Source organism: Myodes glareolus, chromosome 23, assembly GCF_982192425.1.
Source record: "Myodes glareolus chromosome 23, mMyoGla1.1, whole genome shotgun sequence".
Taxonomy (NCBI): domain Eukaryota; kingdom Metazoa; phylum Chordata; class Mammalia; order Rodentia; family Cricetidae; genus Myodes; species Myodes glareolus.
Genome location: NC_142048.1, coordinates 37,471,556 through 37,489,724, shown reverse-complemented (window position 1 = coordinate 37,489,724; position 18,169 = coordinate 37,471,556). Strand labels below are relative to the sequence as shown.

The window sequence follows — 18,169 nt, the reverse complement described above, 5'->3', positions numbered from 1 at the left end:
GTGTGTGTGTCTGCGGCTGCGCATGCCTAGGTGGGTATATGAAGCAGAGGACAACTTTGTGGAGTTAGTTTTTTCCTTCCTCTTCCTATGTGGGTTCTGTGGATTGAATTCAGGTCATCAGCCTTTTGCTCCAAGTACATAACGCACAGAGCCACCTTGCTGATTTAACTACAGGATTTGAAGCAAACATGCTTTCTGCCATTGTATATCAGCAAATACTTTGGAGTCTCTAGAACTTCAAATGGCCATCAAAACTGATGAATCTCAGTAGGATCTTTCCTCAATTTGGCATGCCTCTTGTGTCCTTGGTTTGAGTTACTTGCTTCTAGGCTTAAGCAGGGCCATCAGGCAAAAACAAGGACTCTCAGAAGCTAGACACTGTTGACTGAGTGTTCTAAGCAGGGAAGCCTGAAGGACTGGACCTGAGGACAGGAGGAGGAAGGACAAGGTACCCAGATGAGGGATCTGCCAGGGGGAAGCTAAGAAGTGGAAATTGCTGCTCCTCCTGAAAAGCTAATGATTTCATGGCAGAAAGATGACGTACAGGTGTGCCCAGTGTCTGATTTCTCTTAGGTATTGAGTTAATCCATGAAGTTAATCACCTGTTTCTACTAGGCAGGCCCTGTTAGTCATGTGATAATACCGTGTGCTTTCGACTGGGCTCTCAGGAAATCCTCTTGTCCAGGAGGGTGGACTGTGGTTCTGCTGTTTACGGTGTTAACGCCTTGAGCCTGCCGCCTGTCCAGATCATTTACACAGAGATTTGCTGCCAGCCTGCTAGCTCTGCCGAAACCCCATATGCCCAAATCTCAGTTACAAGCCCCTCACTGGCAGCCCTGCCTGGCTGGTATGAAGACCTCAGGAGTCAGTCAGAAAAGAAAGGTGATCATGGCAGGTGCTTGCTTTGTCTGGAGGTCACACCTTCTCGTCACTGCCGTCATCACGTAAGAGTTCTCCATGGTGATATGCTGAGCATCCAGGCAGCTGGCACTGGAACCCTGCAGTCCAGCCATGCTGGCTACATGCTGGTTCTCTCTCTCCCTGTCTATAGACCATTTACTTCCTCACTACTGGCCTTCTGCCTCCCTTCCCCACCTTGAAAGGGCTATATTTCTCTGTGTAAACGAGTTCCACTCTTTTGGACCTGTTTCCTGATGTATTTTTTTTCTCTCTCTCTCTCTTCTTTGCAGGGGAGTTGCTGAGCCAGCCCAGGCCAGAAGGGGTGGCAGAGATCATCTGTCCCAAGAATGGCAGCGAGCGAGTGAATGTGGCCTTGGTTTACCCACCTACACCGACTGTGATCAGCCCCTGTTCCAAGTGAGTTCCCGAGTCCCACCAGCCGCTGCTCCTTGTTGCAGATTCTGGCTCCGTAGTTGTGATAGCCCAAAGCCAAATTCAACCATGTGTGCATAAACCTTGAAAAGTCCAGAGGGCAGGTGCATCTCAAGCGGCAAAATAGGAACTTATTTTTCCTGCCTTTGTGTGATATTTTACTTTGCTGAGGAAGTCAACATTTTTTCAAAAGCTTCTCAGATGTATAATTCATAAACCACAGAGTTTACTTATTTAAAATATACATATAGTTCATTGGCTTGTAGTCTATTTTCTGGTATGTACAACCAAAAAAATAAATGCCCCCCCAAATATCTTTAATGCAGAGCTTTGTTGAGAAGCTGTTAGGGTCTACGTGAGCCTCATCCTTGTCCCAAGTGAGCGTTCCTAACTGTCATTGCAGAATTAAATGACTTTCACTTCAAAGAACAGCAAGGGGCCATTAAATCAGAAAAGTCTGCAGAAAATCTATAATGATCTGATTTTTTGCAGGGGTCTCTCATTCTTTAATCAGTCCCAGATAAACAAAGACTGTGGACTGGCTACAACCTTTCCCCCAAATGCACGTGTGCAAATAAATATTCACACAGAATATATGCTGCACAGTCTACAGAAGACACATTCTGTTGGCTTGAGGCTTTTCCTTATACGTTTCTGTCGTACTAGAAACCAAAGGGGCTGCTTTTAAACCGAGGTGAACCGACTCAAAGTTGGTAAATCAGCAACCACAGACCTTCCTGGATTGAAGCTCGCTGTCTTGGTGATAGCGCTACATCGGACAGCGTCCTGGTTTGCTGATCATAGAGTGTGCCTACCCTCCCTAGACATGCACACAACGAACAAGGTTTTATAACGCATTGGGAAGTTTGCCCTTGAGAACTGTGATCTCTCTATCATTCAGTCAGTGTAGCTAGAAGGACAAAACCAGGCTTTCTTCACCAGGAACCTGCTGTCAGGTCATATGCCAGAGCTCTGTAGTTAGGAGTGTCACCCAGGCAGAGGCAGCTTTCCTCCTGTCGTGTGCTTCCTGTACAGCCAGGTCTCTGTGATGTAATACAACAGCAGTAGAAGGCAAAGCCCCCATTTCTTCTAAACTGAACAGCCCACTAGGCAAAGCCTATCCAGTAGAGCTGTGCTGGAAACTACCCCAAGCACCTAAGGGAAATTCCTCTCTAATACTAGTTTCAGGGTGCTCTTTTATCTAGAGTGCACCCAACATCACCCATCCCTGAGGTGACACTAGGAAACTGGGGTTTTGAGGTGCTTCTGTGGGACCACAGTGGAATCACACAAGGAGCCCTATTAACTTGCATCTTCCCTGCCCTGAACATATCACAACCCAGGCATTTGCCAGCCTTGCCATTTCTTTGGGTCTGTACCTACTGCTTCTTGCTTTTCAGATACACCAGGGCAGGGATAAAGGGGTATTATAGAAGCAGCAGGGTTCAGGACACAATATATTTCATATTGATGTAAATGTCCCTGAGCCACTAGAGCTACTAATCTCTTGTTTTCACATGGATCCTTGCTATTTAATAGACAAGATAGATACAGGAGTTGAATATCAGCTTGTGCCAGACTCCCTGGTGGCACAGAGCCAGAGTTATCAGGCCAGGCCCATGGGTGGCTTTCTAGACCACGTTTACCGACCTGGGGAAAAACCATGCGATCAGCCTCTCCTTGACATTTTTTTGAATCTAAATAAACAACCAGCTTTAGACTGGGGCATCACCGGAATGACTACTGACTCAGACCTTTCCAGTTGCTGGAGAACAACACCCCCGGGGACTGAAAACCTGTTGACCTAGCAGATATTAGCTGTCTTGGCCGTATAATTCTCAGCTCCAGGTGGAGGACTGTTCCCTAACTATGAAAGTTTTGCATCTTTGGCAAGACTAATTTTTTTTTAGTACGGAGACCGGGATAAATGGTCATTCTCATGACTCTGGATAAGAGCCTGTGCTTGTGGAATAGAGTCCCATGAAGCATCCACACCCCTAGCCGTGAGCACTGAACAAGAGCAGATATGCGGGCTAGGCCACGCCCACTGGAATGTTAACAGACAGCGTGTTCAAAACCACAGATAGCAGTCAGAGGGGTGGCCACTGAGTCATGTGGTTTTGACCTAAGCCTAAGGCTTGGTGTCCCAGCACGACCATCAACCCAAGACTGAGCCCTGCCCTTGCAGCGCCAGGCAGTTAAGTAGCTCACACAACAAATGATCTCTTCCTCTATAGCAGCCCATAAAATATTGGCAGATGGACAAGACCGGACTGTCCTCAGCAGGCACATGCATCAAAATGTCCAGAGACAGTAGTCAAGTGTGCCTCTCTGAAGAGACACTGGAGACACTGGGTCAGTTCTCAAGTATGTTTGTTGGACTTTGTCTCCTGGATTCTGTCCCTCTAAGGATGGCATCTCAGCCAGGAGTCCTTCGCTTTCCCTGTTGGGCCTTTACAAAGCCAACCACAAAGGAGAATCTGGTATACGCAACAGTGTTGTCAGCCACTCTTGGCTGGGGTGATATTCTCTTCCTGTCAATAAAGGATAAAGAGTCCCGGAAAGTATGTTCCTTAATATGTTGGGACAACAGGTGCTAACCAGAACAGTCCCGGATTCCAGAATAAACCCCTGCTCTCTGTCCTGGACTTCGATCTTTTAATGCTTTGAAAGAAGTCTCTCCAAGCCTTTATTTGCCCAGTTTCCTCTCTCCTTGGGTATCAGAGACTTGGCATTTAATGGACTGCCTTCAGCTGTTTGTGAAATAGTGACAGAGTAGAGTTTATAAGCAGAAAGGAATCAATGGTGGCTACTTAGTGCTGCCTTATACATACATCCCATCCTTTCTGTTTCGTACTTAGGAAACTTTCCAGGTATAAACTTTTAAAAACAACAACAAAAGCTGAGTGTGTGTGGAGAGAGGACTCTGCAGTGCCATTGCGTTAAGAGTGCTAACTGCTCTTGGAGAGGAGTCAAGATTGGTTCCCAGCACCCACATGGGATGGCTCACGTCAACGTGTAACTCCAGCTCTTGGGTCTCCTCTAGCCTCTACACTGTGCCTGCACCCGCACCCGCACCCCCCCCCAACACACACACATAACTTAAAAAAAAAATTTCCAGGCATTTTTCTCCTATGAAAGAGAGGTGGAAAGTAAGGAGTAAATAGTAGGTTTGGGGGTTGAGGGCTCATAGTAGGTCTTCGTTTGAGGGCTCATTCTCCACACGCTTACCGCTGTGACTTGTCTTGGTAGTGGGTGATTGAGGCCTCTCCCAGCAATCCATTGAGAAGAGGTTTCAGGAATGGAGGAGATGCTATTGCTCCCCATTGCCCTTCTTGCTCTGGGGGAGAAATAGAAACGTCTTGTGCACTTTGCTAATCTGCTCAAATGTGAATTATTTCCACGCTTTGGAAGTATGCTGGTGAAGGATCCCTTTACAATCATGGAGTCATAATTGTGGTCACATCATGGGATGACCAGGAATCTGATAGCAGACGTGCTCAAAGACCCAAACAAAAAACCAATAGCAGTCCTCGACATGGAGTGTGTTAGACAGTTCGAAAGCCCTGTTGATGTCTAATTTGCACAGTGCTTGATGATTCTCTGTGTGTTTTAAGTGGTGTGACTGTTCCGCTCCTCTCCCCTGTCTTATTTTAAAGCCTCCCCATCACCCTAAGAAGAATCTAGTGCTAACTGCCATTATTTGTGTCTAATCTAATGTGGCACCTTCTTTGTGTAGCCAGTGTCTTTAGTATCATTTAGAGTGGTGTTGGAGGCTGATGTGTTGGTGTTAAGCAAATTCTTAAATCTGAAATAAGTTCTCATAATTCCTTTGTTACTGGCACAACTCAGTCCAAACAGAATGAAGTAATTGGCTTGCACCATGCATCTCTCCCCACCCCTTGTTTCCTGGGTGATGAAGGAGAGGTTGAATGGCTTGGAAGGAGGTGAGGAGCTTCCTTCAGAACTTTCTCGTTGTAGCCTCTTGACAGTTCAACATCCAAGCATGCTATCCCATGGGTGTGAGGAATTGGTGACCACTTGGGGATTGTAACAGAGCCCCTCCTCTCTTAGACACCAGAATCAGAAGATACTCAAGTCCTCATATAACATGACATAAACTGGGCCTGTGGCCTGGGCTTGCCTATAATCCTGGTACTCGGGAGGATGTTGAGTTCTAGACCAGCCTGAGCTATATAGAAAGACCCTGTCTTGGAAAAAAAATACCTTATTAATTAAATAAAATGACATAAAACTGATGTGCTTTCTGCAGACCTTCCTGTATACTTTATATCGCCTCTAGATTACTTTGACACACTAGAAGTACTGTAATTGTTCCATCAGATACTTTAGAGACTAACGGCGATGGAAGGTATATGACCAGTACAGACACACGCACCAGTGTTTTCAGTCTGCCATTGGTTTCATCTGAGGATGCGGTCTCATGATGGAGGGGCAGGAGGAGGCTGAGTGGACTTGCGGTGGGAACAGTAGAGAGAAAAATAGAAGGTTGATTGTTTTATACTTGAAACAACATTTACTTTGGATGATTTCATATGGACATATATTTTAATGATCCACCACTCCTTCCCCTGGTTACTTTATGCTCAGATCCATTCACCAACCCCTCCCAACTTCATGCTCTTGTGTCTGTTTGTTGGTGGTTTGAAATAATCCACTAAGTCCACTCTGTGCTGCCCATGTAATCATGGGTTGGGAGGCCATCTGCTAGGATTACAGCCTCACAGACAACTGAGTCCAACCCAGAAGCCATCAGCTGCCAATACCTCGTCAGTTAAGGGTGGAGGATTGGGAATGTATTGGGAATTACCCTACACAGGGGATAATGTTCTTCCCAGAAGCCATAGGATGCCAGAGAAAAAGCCCAGTGCCAGATGAGGGATACCTCCATGGAGTTGTTGGCTGAAGTATTTTGGTGATACCCCAGAACAATGCAGGCTATTGCCTTTTGCTCTTGGTTACTCACCTGAATTCAATGTTATGACGCTATTGCTGAAAATACCATATCCTTTGATCACAGGATGTGGGAAAATCAAGTTGGTACTATTCAGGAAGCCTCTTCCTGCTGGTCGGCTTCAATCAACTATCTTACCCACCAATAAACTCTGTGAGCTACAGTGAGCAACCAACATGGCAGAATAGACCCATGAATAGGCCATAGAGGCATGACTGTTTAGTGAGCAACCAACTCTTTTCTGATTAGCTTTAAAGCACACTCCTGCCTGCAATACTTAGGGACCCTTGTAGGAAGGGGTCCCAATGATTATAAGAGCCAGAGATTGGGGGGAACCAGAGCAAAATAAGGTTTCCAGAGAGAGAGAGAGAGAGAGAGAGTTTTGAAGTGCATATCTCAGCTCTGCCCTCTTATGTCACCTTCTAGACAAGAGTCCTATGCTCTGTGATCTCCCAACTACTGCAGTCACCTGCAGAAGCTGGTCAACATTCCAGAGTCGTATGCACTTTTGTTTGTGAATCCCTAGCTCTGTGCAGTCTCTTTTCTGGTTGAAACCTTTAATGTTCTAGTCTGGGTGGGGAGAGCTTCTGGGCAAACAGTAGATAGCCTGCCACTCTTCATTTTCAGGTGTCCTGCACCTGAATATTGTTTTCTTTTTCTGACCAGTGTCCTCCTCCACTAAGCAAACTAACTTTGTGTACTCTGTTATAGACAAACCCCAGTTTTCCTGTGAAGACCAGAAAGAATTCAACAGGCTAGCCAAAAAAAAAAAAAAAAAAACAAAAAAAAAAAACAAAACAAAACAAAACCCAAACCATTTACCTTCCAGTATACTGGCATACCACACATGTTCTTTTGTGTGGTTCCTTTAGTGGGCTGATCCTGGAACATTCAGGATGTATGAATGTCTGATGTTTATTTTTTAATAGTTGACCTTTCTCTTGTGGTAGTATCATGTCTGTGTGCTCCATCACCTGGGAAGAGGTGGAAGTTCATAGAGAATAAAGAAGTTATTTCTAGGGGACTGGAGAGATGGCTCAGAGGTAAAGAACACTGGCTGCTCTTCTAGAGGTCCTGAGTTCAATTCCCAGCAACCACATGGTGGCTCACAACCATCGATAATGAGATCTGGTGCCCTCTTCTGGCCTGCAGGCATACATGCTGGCAAAACTGTATGCATAATAAATAAATCTTTATTTAAAAAAGAAAGTTAGTTCTGAAAGTTAGGCAGATGGTGTGTTAATGGAATTAACAAAAATGTTCTTTCTGGTTTAAAAGTGTTTAGCTAAGCATTTGCACTTTCCAGAGTGAATTAACATTCGAGGGCAGAGCTGAGGTATGCGTTTCAAACTTCTGTTGTTGTTCTGAAAAACCTTGATGATTGCCTGTGTACAGTAGAGTTCACATCCCAGCGAGAACCCAGTAGATACCAGTTTCTTGCTACTCTAAGTATTCTGAAAAGCAGTGATTGTCTCATACAGGAAATTCTGCAGTGACATTGTTATGACATAAGGATATTTAAGACCCATTGAAATACCCTTTCATATATACAATCAGGTGAAGACTGTGGCCTTTAGCTCACCAAATAATTAGGCAAAAATTTTCAAGTCTCCCCGGTTTAGTTCATATGGATCTGCAAACATTTTAAGGAGGAATGGAATGATCTGAATTTGGCTTTATCACAATGGACCATATTCATTGACCACAAAATTTTAAACAGAAGTGAGGGGTGGGATGCTCTGGTATGTACAGTTACATGTGGAGGTTGCCTGTCTGGAGGCTCTCCGATGATTTGATTTATTTATTTTGTCCTTGGCAAGGAGGGACTAGCCCATGGCCTGGCTGCCTTTCCTGGCTGGGAGGAACTGTATTTCTTGAATTCTGTAGTCTCCCGTCAGCCACATTGATCCTGGAATTCTCCCTCTCTGCTTAGGTATCTTCACACTTTCTTGGACAATTAAGTGGAAAGGATAGTGCTTCTTTCCCTCTGCTACCATTTTTACTGTACCCAATCTGTGGCTTTAGGAGCACCAAATTTTAAGGGTAAGTCTCTGGGAATCACAGAGTCTCTGGAATGGGTACGGCCCTAAGAACCTGGAGCACGTAGGGAGGAAATGGGGTGGCTGGGAGTGAAGAGCGTTCGTAGGGCAGAGAGTCCAAGACACTCATCACTTTGTTTGTGTAGCGTCACTTATGTTTGGGACAGAGAAGTAGCAAAATGCTTCATTCTTCGCTTGACTTACAATAGTATGATGAGTCGGGAATCTTAGATCTATGTTGGGAAAAAAGTGTGTGTGTGTGTGTGTGTGTGTGTGTGTGTGTGTGTGTGAGAGAGAGAGAGAGAGAGAGAGAGAGAGAGAGAGAGAGAGAGCGAGAGAGAGCGCTTTCCTTGTTGTACAGACTATAGTAACACCAGAAAGAGAACAAGTTGGTTAACACCTCATGTAACTTTGTAAAAACAATGTTTATTTTCTCAAGATTGTTTGAGCTTTGGGGTTCCACTGCATTGCCTTGAATCTCTCTTCCTCCCTCTGTCCCTCTCTCCTCCTGCAGTTCTCCCTCCCTCCCTCTTTTCTCTCATTCCTCTCTCTTTCTCTCCTCCCTCCCTCCCTCCCTCCCTCCCTCCCTCCCTTCCTTCCTCTTAACTTTAGTCAGTCTTGCTGTATATATAGTACAGATTAGTCTATAATTTGCCTTCTGCCTATGCCTCCTGAGTGCTTGGACAACATGCATGGACCACCCAGCCTGGCTACTGAGTCTTTGCTGTTTGTTAGTACTGCAATGTTAAGACATCTGTAAAATGTAGATTGCGTAGGTACTTATTTCATGAGGTTGTCTCGTGAGACAGGCAATTTCAAACACAGCATTTGATATAATTACATGGGGTAAATATATGCTCGATAAATACATGTCCTGTTGTTTCTACTAGGAATATATGTGGTATACACTGGATGACCTAGACAGTAAAAACAATAAACAAAATGTTTCTACAATGTGGGTATTATGGTAAAATTTACCCACTGGCTTATCTATACACTTATTAATTAAAGGGTCTGCCTGTAAAAGGTTAATGTGTATGCTGGTGAAGTGAGAATATTGGCTTCCCTTCCCTGTTGCCAAGGAAGAATAAATGAAGATTTGTTTATAGGGTGTCCCCAGTGCCTACCCCTGTTCTCATAAAATGGAGGTGTTGGTGTGTTGTGCTATCTTTCATATTGTAGTCACTAACACCTATAACACTGGTCCATTTAATGATCCTGTAAGGCATATAAAGCAGAGAATATGGTGTCCCACCCAACAGTGTTTCCCCGCAACCCCAGTTACTGAGTGCATGGGCATTCCATGCGCCTCCAAGCCACCCAAGGCTTCAGTGCTGTTTTCACAGTGCTGGATGCTCTCATTTCTGTGTCTATTTTAAAATGCAGTGTGTTCACATTCTGAAGGATAATAAGGCCAATGGACCAGCAGAGAAGGGGGCAAGCCACACAGGGAAGCATGGGCTTGCTCGTGGGACAGACATAGGAGGAACTATAGGCAACAGCCTTGATTTCCCAGGCAAGGTAGGCATGTAAGTATAGGATTGGCTGGTGTGGATATGGAGGCTGTTGCTAGTTGTCTATTGTCCAGCCCTGGAGCGATTAGGGCAGGACAGTAAGCCAGACTCGGAAAGCCAATAACAGAAGTGGGTGGGCTTTGAGTTGTGACCTGGCTAGTTTAGGTGTGGAAGAGAGACCTAGCAGGCAAGTTCATTATGGTCTCTAGCAAATAGATCCCTCCAGGGGGGAACTAATCCCACCAAGATCAAGGCCCTGTACACATATCTTGAAACACAGAAAATAAAAAGATGCAATTAATTCATACTATGGCTTCACTTTCAACCTAGACAACCAAAGATTTTGAATCATGATGGAGGAGGGTTATCTGTCTATTGTATTATTTTCATTGGTCAATAAAGAGACTGCCTTGGCCCCTTGATAGGACAGAAAATTAGGTAGGCAGAGTAAACAGAACAGAATGCTGGGAAGAGGGCTATGAGGCAGAAGCCATGGAGCCAGCCACCAGGTCAGACATGCTGAATCTTTTCCGGTAAGCCATTACCTCGTGGTGCTACCACGAGATTATTAGAAATGGGTTAATATCAAGATATGAGAGTTAGTCAGTAACTAACTCTCTAGAAATAATGGGCCAGGCAGTGTTTAAATGAATATAACTTGTGTGTTGTTATTTCTGGGGCTAAGCTAGCTGTGCGGGAGCCGGGCAGGATGAAAAGCAGGCCTGCCCGCAGCCCCTCACTACAGAATCATCATTTCTTTTTGAATCCAGAGTTGGGACAGGTGCTCCAACCTAGAAGGAGTTTAGATCTAAGCCCCAATAGAGCCTTCTCAACTCCTCACCTCGTGGACCAGCATCCTGTCTGGCAGCACCTTGAGTGACCTGTGGGCTTCATGGGAAACTGAATCCACTCCCTTTTTCTCCCAGAATGCTCCATCTCTTCATTTCTGTTGCAGCTGTGGTAGAATTTTGTACCTGTCTGTCCATGCTAGGGATCTGTCAACTTCAATGGCTTCCACCTATATAATCTGTCACCTGTGACCCTCCCCATCTTATCAGTGCACCTTGACATGAGCGAGCCTTTTCCTTAGCTCTGTGATTTCCTCTGACTCCATATCCACCAAGATTCCTATCAATGAGACTCAACCTATCAAGTCTTTATGTCCTTCAAACTGGTACTTTTTAAAAAGATTTATTTATTTTCTTTTATGCATATGTATGTTTTGCCTACATGTATGCCACATGTGTGTCTGGTTCCATTGAGGGCCAAAAGAAGGTCTTGGATTCCCTAGAACTGGAGTTACAGACAACTGTGAGTCGCCATGTAGGTGACAGTTAATTGAACCAAAGTCTTCTGGAAGAGCAGCTGGGGCTCTTACTCACTAAGACATCTCTTTTCAGGCCCCTCTCCAATTTTCATCTTTAATGACAGTGCCTACCACATATCTCCCTTTTTAAAAGTCTGAAGTAACTTCCCGGTGATTTCAGGCTCAAGTTCAAAGTCAGGCATGGCTTACAAGGCTCTCCACTGTCACTCCCTTTGCTAGCTTCAGAGGTAGCCCCTAACTTGAAGGGCAGTTGACCATGGTAGATCCTGGTGAGCTCTCAGTCCTTAGCTAACTATCACCTGGCTTCTTTACCAATGAGATTCCATTGCCCCTGAAGCCAAGGGTGTGTGTCTTCTTTTCAGGGAAGCCATTCTCAACATTTCTTACTCTTAATCAAGTATTTTTGTCCCGCACACTTCCTTGATGTTTTTATGCTATTTAATACTATACTATCATAGGAAGGCGCTCACAGTATCTTAACTACTTTTTATCTGGAGCCGTTCTTCCATCTTATTCTTTATTTGTGTAGCTCTGTTGAGTGTTTGCACTCTAGAGGGCGCTGTGGCAAGTGTAGGGGAAATAACCTGCCCCTCCGAATCACAGAGTCGGAATCAAAGAGGTAGCCAGACAAAGGCATGCCAGGGCCAGATCGAAACAGAAATCTAGCTGATGGAAGGTTCTAAACAGCACAAGGAACCATAGCAGGGAAAAAACAAACAAACAAAAAAAAGTTAAAGGGGTGGACCTTGAAGGGCTGGGGTGGCTCATTGAGATGAGAAAGCAGTAACGTAGAGAAGGTTGGAAATTTGACGGATGAAGAGTGTGATTGCTCTGTCCTGGGTTCTTTTCCCGTTGCCATGATACAATGCCCTGACCAAAGCTGCTTAAGGGAGAAGTGGTTTATTGTGACTCACGGTTCAAGAGACAGTTCATCGTGAAGGGGAAGTGAATGCAGCCGGATCTCAAATCAGACGGTCCACAGCATCCACAGTCAAGAAACAGAGAGCTTGGCCGGGCAGGGGTGGCACATGCCTTTAAGCCCAGCACTTGGGAGGCAGAGAAGGAGGATCTGAGTTTGAGGCCAGCCAGGTCTATTAGAGTGAGTTCTAGGACAACCAGAGCTACACAGATATACCCTGTCTCAAAACAAAAACAAATAAACAAACAGAAAAAGAACTTAAAAAAAAAAGGAAAATAAAAGAAGGGAAGGAAGGAGGAAGGGAGAGAGGAAGGGAGGAAGGAAGGAAGGAAGGAAGGAGGAAGGAAGGAAGGAAGGAAGGAAGGAAAGAAGGAAGGAAGGAAGGAAGGAAGGAAAGAAGGAAGGAAGGAAAGAAGGAAGGAAGGAAAGAAGGAAGGAAGGAAGGAAGGAAGGAAAGAAGGAAGGAAGGAAAGAAGGAAGGAAGGAAAGAAGGAAGGAAGGAAAGAAGGAAGGAAGGAAAGAAGGAAGGAAGGAAGGAAGGAAGGAAGGAAGGAAAGAAGGAAGGAAGGAAAGAAGGAAGGAAGGAAGGAAGGAAAGAAGGAAGGAAGGAAGGAAGGAAGGAAGGAAGGAAAGAAGGAAGGAAGGAAGGAAGGAAAGAAGGAAGGAAGGAAGGAAGGAAAGAAGGAAGGAAGGAAGGAAGGAAAGAAGGAAAGAAGGAAGGAAGGAAGGAAGGAAGGAAGGAAGGAAGGAAGGAAGGAAGGAAGAGAAAGAAAAGCAGCAAGTACTACTCATTTCTCTACTTACCTTGACCAGAATCTCATCCAGGGAATGGTCCCACCCATAGTGGGCGGGTCTTCCCCCCCTCAGTTACAGTAAGCAAGATAATCACCTCCAGGCCCTTCTCTCTGGTGATTCTAGATTCTGCCAAGTTGACGTTAACACAGTTAACCATCAGAATGTGGGAAATGCTGCGCGTGCTAACAGTGGAATGTTCCCTAGAGCAGCCTCGGTTAGGTGATCTTGTGTTTCTCAGACTTCCACGTGGCTCGGGGGAGCAGAGAGCAGACACAACTGTCTGCATTTCTGGAAGTTCATTGTGTTCGCTGAGGAAAAATAGTTACTGCCCCATGAACCGAGAGCTGGCAGCCACATCGCTCCCTTAACTGCCCAAGTGAGACGTGGGTTCTTACATGGCCGTCCTCTTCCGGTTAGATGTATCTTACTCGAATTTGAGACAGTTTCTAAACCTCCCCTGCCAGGAGTTTATTATAGTACTAGATTTTCATACAGTTTCTTATGACTGAGTGCCAAAGAAATGTGCAACTCTTCAGGACCCCAGAGAGCCAGCCTCTCTTGTATCCATCAAGCACGCTTGAGAGTCTTACTTGTCCTGTAGCAAAGCTTAGCTATACCATCACCCTTGGGCATCTCACCCAGGACCTGGTGGGGTTGGTAAAATATTGAGAAACTGAACAGCGCTGAACTACAAGGAAAAGTACATTCTTGGCAGGTGAGTAATAAGCAGAGGCTTCTGGTTTTGGTGCTATTGATATGGAGATTGATTAAGCTCATTCTTGTATGGGCTGGAAGGGCACATTAGGCCGATAGCCAGTTACCAGCCTCTGAAATAAAGCAGCATTGAGAGAGATGGAGGCCAGGAGCAGACCAGAGCCCCTTTGCTTCCATTGTCTTTGTATGCCATTAAGAGTCATTAAAACACTTAGAAAATCCGTGGCACAGCATTGTAGAAAGCCAGAATAAAGGCTGCAGCTATCTGACCTTCCCTGCTCTGTTGTTTCAATCAAATGCCACTGTTCAGTTAGCTGAGAATGCAGCAGGGTTTTCATCCCATGCTCAAATACCCCAGATTTCGGCTGACACCCTTGCTTGTAACATTCTCAATAAAAGCATGCTTACTGGTGGTAGACAACTATGCTCAGGTTGAGGCACGCATTTCTGAGCCTGGAGGGGTTGTTTATGCTTCCGTGTGTGTTTGCTGAGGAAGCAAGTCTGTGTTTAGAGGCTGTGCTTGTTCATTACGAAGCTAGTTCATCTCTAATGTTCCACTCAGGTAAGTGATCCTAGCCATTAGCGTCCATCCCCCTTTATGGCTGACAAAATCCCGCACTTAGCATCACAGACAACATTCGACTAATCTAACTGCTATAGGGATCGCTTGCTTGGTGGATCCTCAGGAGCCTGACATTTCCGTGATCATAGAGAATTCTAGAAGCAGAGCTGGAAACCTGTACAGATTCGTTTATGTCGTCTCTCTCTTTCCTTATAATCGAGACCGCTGTTCTCTCTCTTGTTGCTTTGTCTTCTCGTCCCCTCTAGGAAGAACGTTGGTGAAAAGCACAGAAACCAGTGACATTCGTGGCTGTGGAATTTCCATGGAGTAAGCAGAGCATGGGAAGGAACTGATTGGGACATCTCTTGCCTCTGGCGAGCCCGCCATGCTCCCAAGCGCCTTTGGGGCCCAGGGTGAAACCATGCACCAGGTGCTTGCAGAGGACCCTTGGAGGGGTTGGAGGGGGCTGGGAAGATGGGGGCGAACATGGAGCAAATGTTTCACAACCTGAACCTCAGAACTGTGACCCTCCAAGGAGAGAGCTACTTGAAGAAAAGGAAAAAAAAAATGTTGAATGGCTTCTCAGGGATTTCGTTTTCCGTGTACACATAAGCCATAGTTCCAGTCCGGGTGGCAGTATTTTGAGCACTCAGATTTCAGTTCTGTTCAATGTGAAGGAGGGGTCGACTGACGTTCATTGCTGTTCCGTCACTAGTGTAACATATGTATATGTTAATCTTTATTTTTATAATATGCAAATGCATTTAAATTTATACCGTCGGATGCCTCTAGCATTAGTTAACACTGGGTGCAATATTCTGCGTGAGAACTGTGCCAAGATGGGGCTGACGTCTTCTTTTAGTGTTAGACTTTTTGTTCTCTCACCAGTCACCCTTTAGCCGAACGGGAAGGCTACCCTCTTCCGGTTAGTTCACGGATGGATTCAGTGTTGCTTCCTAGAGCTCTCCAGTGATCCCCAGGCACATCCAGCCCACTGAGACAGAGTCCCCTCCCGTCTTTTCATCACCCGACAATGCCTGTTTGTCAGTGGGCGTGGTGGTAAAGATGGTTAATTTTCTCTCCCTTACTCATCCCCACTGCCGGGGCAGAGGGAGGCGTTCCTAGGGGCCAACTGGGGTGGAGGATCCATGAAAACCTGACTTTTGGAACAACTTGAGATAATCTGAGGTCAGTTCTCAATCTCGCAATGATTCTACCGTTCTGCACTCTCCCCCACCCCCGCCCCCACCCCGCCCCCGCTGGAATGGAACAGTGTGCATGATTTAGCCGAGCCTTGTGTGAGTCCACCTCTGCTCGTGGACCTTCCGGTAGGAGCATGCTTTCACAGAACTCCATCTCTCATTGGCTGTTTATTCCATCTCTCATTGGCTGTTTATTCCCTCGGAGCCACATGGAGGACATCCGCTGCCAAGATCTAGTAAAGCCCTTGTTTTGAAATCTCCGGGAGGTAAACACTTAAAAACAAACCCCACAAATCACTCTCTCCTGTCTTCCTACTTGGGGCCAAACAGCATATGCTACAGTAGTGACGCCACATTCTCTAAAAAAACGGAAAGGTTTCTGTTTACATCTGCGTCCTCCGTGTGTTGACAGGAAGCATGTAAAACCAACTTCCCGGCAAGAAAAGCAAGTCAGCTGGTCGTACACTCTCCCTTGTTTATAAAGTATCGCCTCTTGGAATGCCATAGCACACGCAGTCGCCACGAATCTTTAAGGGAGGTGCAAGCAGGCGGCTCCTCTGTGAGAAATTACCAACCAGTTTGTGTAGAATCTGCCCTGTTGACTTCCCCGCCCCCGGAGCCCGTTCCACAAAGGCGATTTCTTGGAAATCAGAATTGAATGGGAATCCTCTCCTTTTGTGTTTTGAATACTTGACTATGACAAGTCTAGTTTAAGATTTCCTTTTCCTTTTAGAACACAGTCGCAGGACGAATCAGAATTTGGTTGATTTTTTTTTGTCACAGTTCTCGTGTGTGTGTGTGTGTGTGTGTGTGTGTGTGTGTGTGTGCGCAAGTGTAAACCGAAGGGTTATCATTCTGTTGCTTTACGAACCACAGAATTATTTGGGCGATAGATTCGTTTGTTTTTGTTTTTTTAATTGGCACCAGTCAGTTCTGAAACCATCCAATCAAGAAACTTTGACCAGTCCTATAATGTCATGTATGACTTTGGGTTTACTCCCCAGAGGGCCATGTTGAATAAAACTAAGGCTCCTTGGGGGAGCCCGCCCTGCAATTAGTTGCTGTTTTCATAACCACAGACGCCCATGTTCTGAATATCTGCTACTTTTTTGACAAATGATGTTTTGTGTTGTCATCTGAACCCTAGAGAAGCGGTGTAGATGAGGGAACCTTGGTTGTCACGTGTGTTGTGGCCAGGGTGGACATGGTCAGAGGGTCATGTGCCTGAAAAAGCTCCAGCAAAGCCTGGGAGCTAGTTGGGGGAGGCGTGGAGAAACAGAAACCACTAAGAGGAATTCCAACGTCAACGTAGGAAATTCTGTTTCCTCCTTTCAACACCTGGGAAAACTCAGCGGCCAGCAGCTGAGGGACCTTTCACTAAGCACAAGAGGCATGGTTCTACCCGAGGAGCCCCTTGCCTGTCAGATGCTCTCCAAGTTTGTTATGGTTTCTATTCCTACAACTATAGTGGTAGCAAAACCACTTCCCGGGATTGTAAAAGTGCTGCCAGAATAAATGTTTCCCCTCTCAAAGGAAAATAAACAAAAAAACAAACAAACAAAATAAAAACCCAGACAGTGCTCATATTTGACATGTGCACTGGACTCTTTTGAATGAATAAAGAGGAAGGGCTTGATATGATTCCAATGGAGTGTGTCTTTTCATGCTGAAGTCTGTGAATCGTGGTTGTGGTTTCCCTGTTCATTGTCCTGACAGGGCAGAAATTAAAAAAAAAATCAATAAAAATACAATGAAATGTTAAAGCCATGGCAGCTCCAGAGTTTATTTCTGGGTTGGGTTGGTGTTTGTTTCTATTTTATCGGTTAAAGGGAATAACAACTTTCTATTGTGAGCTCCAATTTGAGCGATGGGGAGCGGGGCTGGCTGTTTTGGTCTACTTGGGGCTTGGATTCCCAAAGGCAAAAAACTGAAAGAGCCACTATTTTCAATTTGTTTCATTCCGTTTATTTATTTGGAAATGCGTGGGGGCATGTGCTTGCCACAGGACACATGTGGAAGTCAAAGGGAACCCTCGGAGGGATGGTTTACTCTGTCTACCATCTAGGTCACGGAGATCAAACTCAGGTGGGCAACCTTGGTGCCGGGTGCCTTTGCCCACTGAGCCTTCCCTCGGACCCCAGAGCCCCTTAAAACTCTGCCTCTGGAACATTGGTTCTGTCTTTTGGGACTGGAGCCTGCTTTCAGAACCTTCCAGAACCAGGCAAGTGCTCTGCTACCCAACCACATCCCAAGCCCAGCACCGTCTGTCCGTTAAGTCAGATTCTTTTATGCCACGAACCGTTATGCTTCTAAACTGGAGCTTATTGACATGAGATTGGTTCGAAAGTTCCCATCCCCCTAGTCTTCCCTTTTAGGGCTCCTCACAGGAAGCATGGCTTGTAAATACTGTCTAGGATCTCCCTGGAAGGCTGGAATTACAGGTCCCTTAGGGCCCCGTCCAGAAGCCGTGTCCCCCTGTTTGTTTGCTCATAGATAAAAGATATGGAAAAAAAATGCATGCCCAAGCTGCGTGCAGACATAGGCACAGGACCAGCTCAGACCAGAACGCTGAAATAAAAGTTCTGAGATTTTCTAAAAACCTCCGAAAAGGAAGGTGAAGCTATTGGCTGCCCTGGTTTAAATATTACCTCTCTAGTGAACTATTTGAAACCACCTGAGGTGAAACAAGGGGCCTGCTTCCGGTAGAATGGCTCGCCCTTGCATCTGAGCTCAGGTAAGTTCTGACAGCCATCCCTACCGCTGCCTGCCTGCTTCTGCTCGCTCGAGAGC

The 18,169-nt window shown here is 45.6% G+C and overlaps 1 protein-coding gene across 4 annotated transcripts in view; it reads left to right on the top strand.

Annotated features, from left to right (window-relative positions):
• Nucleotides 1-17,142, top strand: part of Mfhas1 (multifunctional ROCO family signaling regulator 1) — an 86,125-nt gene extending 68,983 nt beyond the window's left edge. Inside the window, exons 2-4 of one of the 4 annotated variants that reach the window (XM_085680809.2) lie at nt 1,191-1,317; nt 8,241-8,350; nt 14,444-17,142. In XM_085680809.2, the coding sequence (XP_085536935.2) occupies nt 1,191-1,317; nt 8,241-8,268 (155 nt within the window). In that variant the 3' untranslated portion in view covers nt 8,269-8,350; nt 14,444-17,142. Of the gene's footprint in view, nt 1-1,190; nt 1,318-8,240; nt 8,351-14,443 lie in introns of those variants that run through there. The other 3 variants (XM_048456583.3, XM_087901066.1, XM_048456584.3) reach the window with 3 other exon arrangements.
• Nucleotides 17,143-18,169: the final 1,027 nt, after the last annotated feature.